Raw genomic sequence first — 13056 nt, forward strand, 5'->3', positions numbered from 1 at the left:
GAGGTATGGCAACTGTTTTTAAGAGTGACTATAAATGCCAGCAGATTTCACTGACATTCTCACCTGGCAGCTTTGAACTGAGCATGTTCGAGCTTGGTCGCGCTCATACAGTGCTGTGTACTGTGGTCTATCGACCTCCCAAATACAATAAGGGATTTTTAAACGATTTCTCCGATTTCTTGGCTGAAATTATGCCAAAATATGATCGTGTTCTTATTGTTGGGGATTTTAATATTCATGTGTGTTGCCCCGACAAACCTATGGCAAAGGACTTTTTAGACCTTGTTGATTCTTTCAATCTTGTGCAGTCTGTGTCTGGCCCCACGCAGGAACACGGACATACACTTGATCTTGTTTTATCTTATGGTTTGCCTGTTCTCAACCTGGAGATTTGTGGCGCCTTTTTCTCTGATCATATGCCTGTATTATTTGATGTGAGTCTTGCTTGTGAAACGGTTAAACCGTGCGCTCCTGTCCGTTACGGCCGTATGATGAAACCTTCCACTGCTGCTAGTTTCTCTCCTGCATTTCTAAACCTAGCCCAGTCTGATACTATGTCCTCTGACTCCTTGGACACTGAGCAATTAACCTCAGCCTTTCTCTCTTCCTGCACTGGAGCTCTTGACATTGTTGCTCCCCTGAAACTCATGTGCCCCAGACCTAAATCCGAACCCTGGCTTAATGACGTCACTCGCTGCTAGGCGTGAATGCCGGCAGGCTGAGCGTAGGTGGAAGAAAGACAAGCTTCATGTAACTCGTGACATTTTGAAAGAAAGCTGGAGAAAGTATCAGAGCATTGTAAAGTTGGAAAAGATGAGTTACTTTTCTAAGATTATCTCTAGTAATTTAAACAAACCTCGTGTTCTTTTTAAAACCATTGATGCGATGCTAAACTCTCCTTTACTCACTTGTATTGAAGCTTCAACTGAGGTATGTGAAAAATTCCTCTGCTATTTCATTGACAAGATCTCCACTATTAGAGCCAGTATCTCACCACCTTCTTTCGACCCCTCCATTGATATCATATGCGCCGCTGTCTTCCAACAGTTTGGACCAGTGTCGCTCTCATCTCTCTGTGACATTGTGGCTAAATTGAGGCCATCGTCTTGTCCCACAGACCCAGTCCCTCCTCGACTTTTCAAAGAGATATGGGACACTATTGGTTCTAATGTCCATACTATTATAAATAGCAGCCTAGAGTCCGGTTCTGTGCCAGTTTATTTCAAACAAGCGGTTGTGGTACCTCTGTTAAAAAAAACAAATCTGGACACTTCTGTCTTCTCTAACTACAGACCCATCTCGAAACTTCCTTTTATTTCAATAATATTGGAGAAAGTCGTACTCTTACAGCTGCAGTCTTTCATACATGCACACAATATTTTCGATATGTTTCAATCCGGTTTTAAAGCGCTTCACAGTACTGAGTCTGCCCTTCTAAGAGTGTTCAATGACCTCCTGGTCACTACAGACTCTGGTGACTCTGCTATCTTAATGCTCTTAGACCTCACAGCTGCTTTTGATACGATTGACCATTCCATCCTTATCTCTCGCCTAGAGCACTGTGTGGGTATCAGGGGCACTGCCTTAGAGTGGTTCAGGTCCTACCTGTCCCAGCGATCTTTCTCTGTTAGGCTTGGTGACTTCACATCGTCTTCTGCCCCCCTATCCTGTGGAGTTCCCCAAGGTTCCATTTTAGGGCCCATTTTATTTTCCTTATACCTTCTCCCCCTTGGGCTCATTTTTAGAAAACATGGCGTCTCCTACCACCTTTATGCGGACGACTCCCAAATATACATACCCTAAAGAAACGCACCTGCTCTCTGACGCCCTGGTTGACTGTCTCAATGACATAAAGGCCTGGATGGCGCGAAACTTTTAAACATAAATGAGAGTAAACGGAGGTAATTGTGTTTGGACCAAATGGCGATGTCCCTCCATTGACCTGGGTTCCTGCAACAGTATGCAAAACCCATGGTCTCTAATCTGGGCGTTAAAATCGACAGTGCTTTTAAATTAGATAAACAGATAAACTCTGTGGATAAGTCCAGTTTTATCACCTGAGGCTGCTGTCCAAAATTAAACCGGTTTTATCCGCTTCTGATTTTGAGCGTGTAATTCATGCATTTGTTTCTACGCTTAGATTACTGTAATGCACTTTATGCCGGCTTAAACAAGACTTGCTGGCCGCCTGCAGCGTGTGCAAAACGCTGCGGCTCGGTTGCTTACAGGAACCCGCAAATACGATCACATCACCCCAGTCCTGTCTTCCCTCCATTGGCTTCCTGTCCACTTTAGAGTTCATTTTAAGATTTTATTGTTTGTTTTTAAAGCGCTTAATGGGCTGGCCCCTCAGTACATCTCTGACCTCATACAGGTGTACACCCCCTCAAGGGGTCTGAGATCGGCTGACCAGCTCCTCCTAGTAGTCCCTAAAACTAAGAAAATTACCAGAGGAGACCGGGCCTTCTCAGCAGTAGCCCCCAGGCTCTGGAACGACCTGCCCCCCCAGGTCAAATTGTCGCCCACCCTCCAAACCTTTAAGTCCCGCCTGAAGACCCACCTCTTTTCCCTCGCTTTTGAGTTAGTTTGAGCTATGTTTTGTATTGATTTCTCTCTATTTTGTTTGTATGCCTTTTATCTACTACTGTAATATTATATTTTATTATTATGCTATGCTTACTGTGAAGCACTTCGTTAAACCCTCTGTTTTTAATATGTGCTATATAAATAAATTGGATTGGATTGGATTGGATTATATATATAATAAAGTGTTGTACTCAGGCCCTATGAATACAACTTAATTTAATGCACTTAAAACCAAAATACATCATTGCAAGAGCAATTTGTTTTACTGTAATTCTATCCTCAATGATACACAATAACTTTTTCCTATATGTTTGGGTTATTATTGTATCAATCATAATAATAATTACAATAATAAATTGTTGTTATTACTACTAATAATAATAATTATTGTTTTTATTACTTAATTAATATATGTCATGGTTCAATTTTGGAATCACACATTATTTTAAATGAAATTCTGCGCAAAAGTCCGTACAACCAAAAAGTCCCGAAGTTAGATTTCAAATAAATTGTTTAAATAAAAAATAAATGAACAATATGTTGTCGCGTAGTCTGTGACGTGTCAACAGGCTCTCTGGTGTCAACGGTCGCGATGTGAGCTTGTTTTTAATCTCAGTAAGGTCCGTATATCACGTGATGGTGGAACAAGCCTACGTGGCGGTACGTAACCCCCGCCCACAACGGCGTGGTCGCGTACTGTTAAACGAGCGCTCCCTCCCGTGTCATCCGCGGTCTGTTCTGTTGACGACACGAGTAAATAAAAGATGGCGGCGCCTGCTGCCGCAGCAGAAGAGCGAGCGATGAAGAACCCGTCAGTTGGTTTGTTAAACCCCGCCGAGCCGCCCGGCCGAGGCGGCGGAGGGTTTCCGGAGGATCCGGAGACGCAGCGGGACGACGTGCTGGACTTCCTGAAGAAAGAGGTCGGCAGCGACCTCAAGTCCCTGAAGAATGTCGGCGACCTGCTGGAAAAGCTGAAGGAGGAAAACAGCTACCTGGAGGAACAGGTGAGCGAACAGAGGCTGCCTGTCTGTCTGCTTGTCTGTCTGTCTTCTGGTCACCGCCCCTCCCTCACCGCCCCGCTCGTCCTCACTGATGCTTTTGATGCACAAAATACTTCTGATGTGTTTATGTTTACGTCTCATTCATGACCTCCAGCGTCACCGTGGCAACACGACCTCATCGTCACCTGAACCCGGGTCGACGCGAGCACGCCGCGGCTCCCGAGCCTCGGCCTGCATCCCGCGTGACTCCGATGCTCTTTGCGTCTTCAGGTTCTGACCGTGTCCAGTTCTCTGCCTCCCAAAGTGTCTGCGGCTCTGTCGGCTGCCGAGGCCGCCGTGAGCTCCGTGGAGGACCTTCTGCAGAGGGAGCAGCTCGTCTCCAACAAGCTGGAGCAGGTAGTTTCATTTTAACTTTTAATTCAATTCAGTTTATTTTATACAGCCGGCTGTAACGCCGTCGTCCCCTCCGTTGTTCCGCCTCGCAGCACCTGGAGGACGCCCGGCCGTGGATGGACAACCTCGGCCAGACGCTCAGCCAAGTGGACACGATAGAGCAACACGTGAAATACCTGTGCTGCCTCCAGCACATCGAGGAGCTCAGGTACTGTCGATGAAGAGCGATGAAGACGAGTGGAGAACGTGGCTGAATGGTCGAGGACTAGAGGTCCGAGGCATTAAATATCCAAATGTGAAACGTACAGGGACTCAATGGTGTTTTTGTGAGATAATTCTTTTGCAAATTATTTAATTTTCTTGATATGCATATGAAAAACAAAGGATGTGCATATGACACATAGATGCACAGGCATATAATTATATAAAAATAAAGTAAAAATAAAATGTATTGATATAAATAAGGGTAAACATGCCAATACCTACACACGCATAATGTAAAACAAAAGTAATTTAAAACTAAAAAATTTATTTGATATATTTATACAAATATATATTTAATTTTTTTAAATTTATAATATATATATATATATATGTACATATATTAATATATTTTCTTTGATATATTATAAATAAGGTTTATATATATATTCTAATAAAAAATAATGTATTTGATATATTTAGACAAATATATATTTAAAAAAAACTTATTTATAATATATATATATGTACACGTATAAATAAAATATATTAATATATTTTCTTTGATATATATATACAGGACTGTCTCAGAAAATTAGAATATTGTGATGAAGTTCTTTATTTTCTGTAATGCAATTAAAAAAACAAATGTCATGCATTCTGGATTCATTACAAATCAACTGAAATATTGCAAGCCTTTTATTCTTTTAATATTGCTGATTATGGCTTACAGCTTAAGAAAACTCTAAAATCCTATCTCATAAAATTTTAATATTTCCTCAGACCAAGTAAAAAAAAGATTTATAACAGCTGAGTGTTTGTCAAGGCTCAGGAAACCCTTGCAGGTGTTTCGAGTTAATTAGACAATTCAAGTGATTTGTTTAATACCCTACTAGTATACTTTTTCATGATATTCTAATATTTAGAGATAGGATATTTGAGTTTTCTTAAGCTGTAAGCCATAATCAGCAATATTAAAAGAATAAAAGGCTTGCAATATTTCAGTTGATTTGTAATGAATCCAGAATGCATGACATTTTTGTTTTTTTAATTGCATTACAGAAAATAAAGAACTTCATCACAATATTCTAATTTTCTGAGACAGTCCTGTATATATGTGTGTGTGTGTGTATATATATACACACACACACTCTACAAGGGACTAAATGTTGACGTCATGCTGTGATGGACTTCCTGTGCCTGCAGTGCTGTGGTCCAGCAGTGTCTGATGACCAGCAGCGTGTGGGAGGCCATCAGGGCCGTGGACAAGATGGCCGCGCTGGACGCCGGACTGAGCCAGTCCAGGTGTTCTCACCTGCAGGACTTCCTCCGAGAGACGCTTCACTTCTGGCACAAGATCATCAAAGACCGACTGGCCGGGTAGGAGGAGCACAGATGTCGCTGTATTGCCCCCCCCCCCCGTGTTTCTTAGGCGTCTTCTGACGATGCGTTCGTCCCGTTCCTCCTCAGCGACTTTGAGAAGGTGTTGACTCAACTCCACTGGCCGGTCATCTCGCCTCCCACGCAGTCGCTGACGCCCACGGCCAACGGGCAGGAGGTGGGCAGCCAGCTGGAGCTGCTGGTCACGCAGCTTCTCGCCCTGCAGACGTCGTATCCTTCCGCTCGGCCTTTGCGCTCCAGAGCCGTCAGTTGATTGGTCCTCCCTCTTTTGGGACCACGCGGCCGGTGAATACAGGGTAGATTACTGTCATTGAGATGTTTTCTGAAACTTTAAGGTTGTCTTATGCACTAATTTTCAAAAAAATTTCGAACATAATCTGAACATTAGGTAAAGCCAGGGTCAACATTCTTCGTGAATGTTGGTTATCTCTTTGTATCATATTAAATATTTATTTCTCCATGTTTTTATTCATATAATGTAGTATACATGAGGCTGTGAATGATAGATGAACTAACCCCTCTGTGGAATAATAATATATTTATGAATGAAAGTGTAAAGTCTGGTGGATGTAAGAGCTGACGAAGAGGAAAAAAATGAATACGACTATGAAACGTACAATGTTAAAAAGAAAATGCAAATGAGGCATTTTCTAACGGTACCTTTGGGGATTTTAGGAGAAATCTACAAATGCAAATGGAGAAAGTAGTAAAATAAACACCTAGTTGTGTATTTTTTTTGTGGATGATTTCTTGCCACCAGTCTGAAAGAAGACTGGCTGGAATGCCGTCAAACTTTATACACACAGACACAGACAGATGTGTGGGTGAATGAGAAGCAAATATTCAGTTTGGAAAACGTTTATTGAGCTCAAATAGTGGTAAATGTCGATAATACTTCATAGAAGAAATATAAAATCACAAGCCATTTCAAATCCGGAATAAATGGAAACGGACCATGCAAAATAATCGTATAGAAACGGATGTGCAAAAAGCAGCCAGATGCTAAAATCCTGTTACTCGCACCAAGAAGGCTCCGACGTCACCAAATCGTGAAGCGCAGATACCGATGTCGTCCATTGATCATGTGACTAGAGGTCCGGTGTCCGTTTCCTTTAACCCCCCCCCCCGGCAGCGACGACCTGGTCTCCCAGAGGGCTCTGGCCTCCGGTCAAGTCGCCCCCCCCACCCAGCCCGCTTCTTCAGCCACGCCCCTCTGCCTGCCCATCCAGATCATGCTGCAGCCGCTCGTCAAGAGGTTCAGATACCACTTCTACGGGAACCGGCAGACCAACTCCCTCGGCAAGGTCTGTCCCAAACGGGACACACACACACACACACATATAAACGTACTGTATAACATCTACACATGACTTGTAGTTAGGGCGTCGTCAGTCGGAGAGGACCCTATTGTTATTCTTAGGGGAACATTGGGTGCATATTTGGGGTAATTGCCAATCTCCAAAACTCACAAAATTTGGCGAGCGTTTCAGTCTTGGTGAAAATAACCACCTGATATCGACAAATTTTGGTTTTTAAAAATCGTCTCTCTTGCGTTGCATGAAGAAACAATAAAATGAGTCATAGCAAAACTGGCAAAAGAAAATGACACATTTTATACTATAAAGTATTAAACCTAGTCTAGTAAATAAATGAATCAGACACCTGAGGCTATAGCTCACTGTCATACATCTTCCCTTTGTTACCAGAAGGTTCTTGTATTTTTCCCATTTTTATTTGAGGAGAGGCAGCTGGATCAGAGAGACCTGTTGTCCCCACAGAAAATACAAGTAGAGACTTGTCTGGAGTCTCACACTCCTCATGTGTCTGTGCATCTTTCAGCCCGAGTGGTACCTCACACAGGTCCTCATGTGGATGGGCAACAGCTCCACCTTCATGGAGGAGAAGATCCAGCCGATCCTAGACCGGGCCGGGGCCCCTATCGGTGCCATGGTAAGCTGTGCTGGCGGCAGGCTCAGCGTGACTGCTCTGAGCTCTTCTCTACGGAAGCCCTGAGGGGTCAGAGAGGTGAAACGGCCTTTCATGCATCTGGGTCAGTGTCGCCCACACAGGTGTTCATGTGCTTGTGCGTGCAGGTGGAGCTGTGTCGAGGCCTGCTGTCTGTGGTCAAGGAGAAGGTGGCCAGCGACGCCTCCAGGCTGCTCTACGACGACGTGCTCTTCTGCCACCTGGTGGAGGAGGTGCTGCAGTTTGAGAAGGAGCTGCGGAGCAAGCAGTCGTACCCGGCGGCGCTGCCCGGTCTGCTCCACCTCCTGCTCGAAGACGCAACCCTTCAGAAGTGGCTCACTATGGAAAAGAAGAGTAAGTGTTATACATAGTGGCTGACCGTTGGCTCATAAGACAAGCTGATATAAATAAAGATCAGCAGGTCAGCAGAGGCATAGCGGTGTGTTTTAATGACATCATACTATATACAGTCCCATAGAAACCTTCTACTACATGCTGTGTGTAATCATGACCGTGTGTGTGTGTGTGTGTGTCACAGTGGCGGTGGAGAAGATGGACGCCATGCTGTCGGCCGAGGGAGCGTGGAGCTCTCAGTACAAAGACATCAGCGACATGGACGAGCTGAAGGCTCCGGACTGCGCCGAGACCTTCATGACTCTCCTCCAGGTCATCACCGGTGAGGGGCTCGTTTTGAATCCTCCCGTCTTTTCAGTGTAGAATAAGCGGACAGTTTGCACATCATATCCTGCGATAAGCACACGTCTTCATTCTGTAGCCGCTCCAGAGCTTGAACCCCGTGGCGTCTGGGGTCAGTCCCTCGATTTTACACAATTTGTTAAATTCACTCTTTTGCATATGATACATACACATGTGTTTGACTTTTTTTATTTTTTTTAAAGCTGAACAATCTCATCTCTCTATATAAAATGAAGCACGATTGTCCGAAGGCACAAGTGTAAGATAGATAGATAGATAGATAGATAGATACTTTATTAATCCCCAAGGGGAAATTTGTCGTCACAGTAGCAGCACCAATAACTAAACACACGAGAATAAAAAATAAAATATAAAATATAAAAAACAGGGATGAAAGATATAGATGTATACAAGAAGTATACAAAGTAAAATATATATATGTATATATACAACATATATGCATACACAATACAATACTAATGACTGCAGTGTAAAATTTAATTAAATATAAAAATATTAAAGACAGTGTGCAAAATGCAAAGTGTGTAGTGTAAATAAATGAAATGTGTGAAGTGCAGATCAACATAGTGTAAATATTACGTTGTTATTACAGTTATTGTAAAGAGATAATTTGGCCCTAAAGCTGAAAATTGAAGTTCGATTTATAAAAATCTTCATATCTCTTGTGAAAACATTCCTTTACTCGTGTGGATGAACTGTTTTGGAGTTTGAAATTGGTTTACCAAAAGGTCTTGGGTTCACAGAAGCAATGAAATATATGAATAAAATGGTAGATGCATGTAAATAAATGTCTAAAACCACATTTGTTGTTGTTTTATGAGTATAAAAGTCATGACTTCACTCTGCAGATGAAGCTTCATGTGTGCAAATGAAAAATGACCATTTCAACATTTTTGTTTTCAAATAAAAATATGTATGATACATAATAATAAAACAACTAATTGTACTTGTATGTGACCACAAAGCACCGAGCAGACCTCTGGATTATACGGCCTCAGTATTTCCAGCTGCAGGGCCAGTGAACGGGTCCATTGTGGTCTCCGCACCGAGCGGCTCTCAAAGCACACGGGATGGTTCTGATGTAACGTCTGTCTACTTGTTGCCGTCCCGCTCCCTGCAGAGCGGTACCGGGCCCTGCCCTGTCCTTCTGCACAGCTCAAGTTCCTGGCGCTCCAGAGAGAACTGGTGGACGACTTCCGCATCCGACTCACCCAGGTAACGACGGCCCAGAGACTCTCCTTCTCCTCCTTGACTCTTTCCTTTCACTACTTTAAACTCCTGTTCCACCTCACGGTGAATGTTCCTCACAGGGGAACGCCGCTTGTTGCTGGGCAGTAACGTCAGAGCGATGAGATGCGTGTTATTTAAATCGGCAGCGGGATGGAAATCTGTTTCCAGCCTGTTTCTGTTTCACGGCAGGAGGCATCAGAACCCAGCCGGGTCGGATGGACCCTATGAGACGTGGAGTCACAAGGAATCCGGGGAGGAAGTAGAGTTAATAATGTGTGATGGAGAGATGAAAAGTCATCTATAAGGAGAGAGAGAAGAGGAGAGAGGTGCTCAGTGTATCCTAAACGTCCCCCAGCAGCCTCTCAGCCTATAGCAGCATCTCTAGGCTCTAAGCTCTGTCAAAGAGGAAAGTCTTCAGTCTCCATGAGGTGACTGAGTCTGCCTCCAGGACTGAAGGTGAAGCTGGTTCCATAAAAGAGGAGGAGCTTGATACCTGAAGGCTCTGGCTCCATCCTACTTTTTAAGACTCGATGGACCACAAGTAGCCCAGCTTAGTGAGGCAGCTCTCTAGTGGATAGAAAGCGATAGAAATGACAGAAGTTGATGTTGTTTTTCTTTTCTTTTCGTCCAGGTGATGAAGGAGGAGTCTCGCTGCCCGCTCGGGGACCGTTATTGCGCCATCCTCAACTCCGTAAACTACATTTCCACCATCCTGGCAGACTGGGGAGAAAATGTGGTGAGCGTCACAGAACCAGAACCAGGCGGCGGGCGGGCGGCTCGAGGAAAAACAAAGATGAGCGCGCCGCCGCCTCGCCGTGTTCGCTCACCCCTCGCCGCTCCGTCCTCAGTTCTTCCTGCAGCTGCAGCAGGCGGCGGTGTCCCTGGGCGACGAGGCCGTGCTGGGGGGCCTCGGGGTGACGGAGGTGGGCCGCCTGGCCTCTCTGGAGGACTCGCTGTTCGTGGGCCTGCTGGCGCTGCTGGACCGGCTGAAGGGCGACATGATGGGCCGGCTGCTGGAGTGGACCATGAGAGACGTCACGGAAACGGTCAAACCCTACGGCCAGGACAGGTGAGGCCCCGCCCTCATCGGTACGGCTCGACATAAACTGTTTCATACAATAACACGTTTCATTATTAACATCCCTTGTCGTTATGGCCGCTCGAGGGACTCCGCCCCCTCGTTTGGGCTGCAGGAGAAACTAGAACGGGCATATCACAAGATTGGGCATTGAATTATGAACATTTTGGCATTAGTTGCATGCCAATTGGATACGAATTGACCGCGCTATGGTAAAAAGATTTTGACCTTTTCATGACCTTGACCTTTGACGCGATCGATCCCAAAATCTAATCAAATGTTCCCCGGATAACAACCAATCATCCCACCAAATGTCATGCGATTCGGTTTAATACTTTTTGAGTTATGCGAGTAACACGCATACAAATAAATAAATACACGGCGATCAAAACATAACCTTCCGCATTTTCAATGCGAAGGTAATTAGGTTTAGAAAATATTTCCATGCTATTGATTTAAACTTCGAGTTTTAGGTTCTTAGAATCGAACGCTGCTGTAGAACCACATCCCGTCATCTGTTTTCAATCCTAATACTATTATATTATCAGTACATTTATTCATTTTGATATTCAAACCTTTCCCAAAGCAGTAGTTCTTCTCTACCTCCGTTGTATTTATAATTCAGCCGTGAAACACCAAGACACCCGCGAGTCCTGCTACTGCTACGCCAACTTTTAAGAATACTTGGTCCTTTCATATTTTGCACAATGTTGTGAATAGAATAAAGAAATTATGTTATGACATGATGCTGCCGCCTGGTGGACACATGATGTTACTACACTTGTATTCCGTTAGTTTGTGTTTCCTCGGCGGCTGTGTTGACGTCTCTGCTCCTCTCCTGCTTCCTCCTCAGCTCTCGTCATGTTTACCACCAGGATGTAAACAGATGTTTCTGAAAGTTGTGGTAGTTCCTTCCTTAGAGTCCTTCCTAGTTTCCTTCTTCTCTTGTGAATCATCCTTTTGTTCCAAGAATTTAAAACTGTCAATAGATGACTCATATGTGGAAATAGGAATCTGTTTTGTCTAGCAGACGTGTACACTAGTGGACTTGTACACTAGCATACTTGTACACTAGCAGACTAGCGGACTAGTACACTAGTGGACTAGTACACAAAGGTTTCCTCAGTTGGGGACTGATTGTTTCTGCCTCCGTTCTCTTCAGGTGGTTGTCTCTGCCGCCCCAGCAGGACCAGTCCACCATGACCCTGTCCAGCTCGGCGTGTCCCATGATGCTGTGTGTGAGAGACAGACTGCTGACCCTCCAGCAGGTCCTGACCTTTGACCTGTTCCAGCTGGCCTGGCAGGGCCTGGCGGAGAGACTCAACAGCCTCCTCTACCAGGACGTGAGAGACGCACCACAACCTCACCGGAGAACACGAACCCCACAGAGGAGAAGGGGAACAACCCGGGGCCCAAGAGGCCCTGGTCGGGGGGGGGGGAGGATCTTTGAGGGTGGGGTTTGCAGGGATGACCGCCACGACTTCTACGGTGTCATTTATAGAACACCTAGTCTGGGTTTAGGGCGTTTCTCTTGCTCGCGTCTCCGTCGGGTGACTCTTCCTCGTGTCTCCGTCGGGTGACTCTTCCTCGTGTCTCCGTCGGGTGACTCTTCCTCGTGTCTCCGTCAGGTGATCCTGTCCAATCACTTCAGTGAAGGAGGAGCGGCTCAGCTTCAGTTTGACATGACCAGAAATCTGTTTCCTCTGTTCGGTCACTACTGCCAACGGCCGGAGAACTTCTTGAAGCAGTAAGTTCTTGTACGTCTGTCCGTGGGGGTGTGTCTGTGTGTACGTGTTTCTGACTGTGTGTATGTGTGTGTGTGTATATGTTGTAAGTGTGTGTACCCTTCCTGAACTTCCTTTTGAAAAAGAAAAAAAAGTATTAAAATGTATTTATTTTGAGTGTTTCTTCAAATGTTTGTTGACACAATGCTTGTGAAAGGAAGAACTTTTGTCCTACCAGCATTCTAATCAGTCCCCCCCCCCCCCCCCAGCGTGAAGGAGGCGTGCATCATCCTGTGTCTGAACGTGGGCTCTGCTATCCTGCTGAGGGATCTCCTCAGGGAGTCCAACGAGGACGGGCCCGATTGGGCCGGCGCCGAGGCTCCGACCCCGGAGTCGGCGCTGAACGAGCTGGGGGTCTACTGCCTGGCCACCTGCGACGTGCTGATCCTCCTGAACCTCCGAGCCCCCCGGCCCGGACAGTAACGCCCCCCCGCTGTCTGTCATCTCGTTTTGTAAATACAATAAGTCAGAACGCATCAGCTCTTCACTCAGCTCTACGTCGTTGTTTGAACTTATTATTGTGTTGCACTAAGTTTCAACTCAGTTGCCCGAAAGTATGACACACAAAAAAATATAGAACTGACAATTTTTCTGTTAAACGGATTGTTTAATAAAGGGCAGATGGTTTCTGCCGAGCAGACCGCGGCTTGTCTTCCATCTGTGATCACACTCGGGCTTCAAGCTGCATTCTCTCCGCTGA

The 13056-nt window shown here is 45.1% G+C and overlaps 1 protein-coding gene across 1 annotated transcript; it reads left to right on the top strand.

Moving 5' to 3' along the window:
* Nucleotides 1-3360: 3360 nt before the first annotated feature.
* Nucleotides 3361-12996, top strand: rint1 (RAD50 interactor 1). Its single transcript, XM_056424843.1, has 15 exons — nucleotides 3361-3590; nucleotides 3858-3983; nucleotides 4073-4188; nucleotides 5388-5561; nucleotides 5652-5792; nucleotides 6715-6886; nucleotides 7422-7532; nucleotides 7676-7901; nucleotides 8086-8223; nucleotides 9385-9479; nucleotides 10126-10230; nucleotides 10343-10563; nucleotides 11735-11915; nucleotides 12201-12319; nucleotides 12566-12996. The coding sequence occupies exons 1-15, from the start codon at nucleotides 3387-3389 to the stop codon at nucleotides 12777-12779; spliced, it is 2343 nt and encodes a 780-aa protein (XP_056280818.1). The 5' UTR covers nucleotides 3361-3386; the 3' UTR covers nucleotides 12780-12996.
* Nucleotides 12997-13056: the final 60 nt, after the last annotated feature.

Source organism: Pseudoliparis swirei, chromosome 10, assembly GCF_029220125.1.
Source record: "Pseudoliparis swirei isolate HS2019 ecotype Mariana Trench chromosome 10, NWPU_hadal_v1, whole genome shotgun sequence".
NCBI lineage: Eukaryota > Metazoa > Chordata > Actinopteri > Perciformes > Liparidae > Pseudoliparis > Pseudoliparis swirei.

What these genes read in the sequence shown, in the direction of transcription:
- rint1 (XM_056424843.1), top strand. Translation starts at nt 3,387, where the DNA reads ATGAAGAACCCGTCAGTTGGTTTGTTAAACCCCGCCGAGCCGCCCGGC. An exon ending in AGACCAACTCCCTCGGCAAG is followed by an intron (nt 6,887 to 7,421) that starts GTCTGTCCCAAA and finishes TGCATCTTTCAG; the next exon opens with CCCGAGTGGTACCTCACACA. An exon ending in TCCGCATCCGACTCACCCAG is followed by an intron (nt 9,480 to 10,125) that starts GTAACGACGGCC and finishes CTTTTCGTCCAG; the next exon opens with GTGATGAAGGAGGAGTCTCG.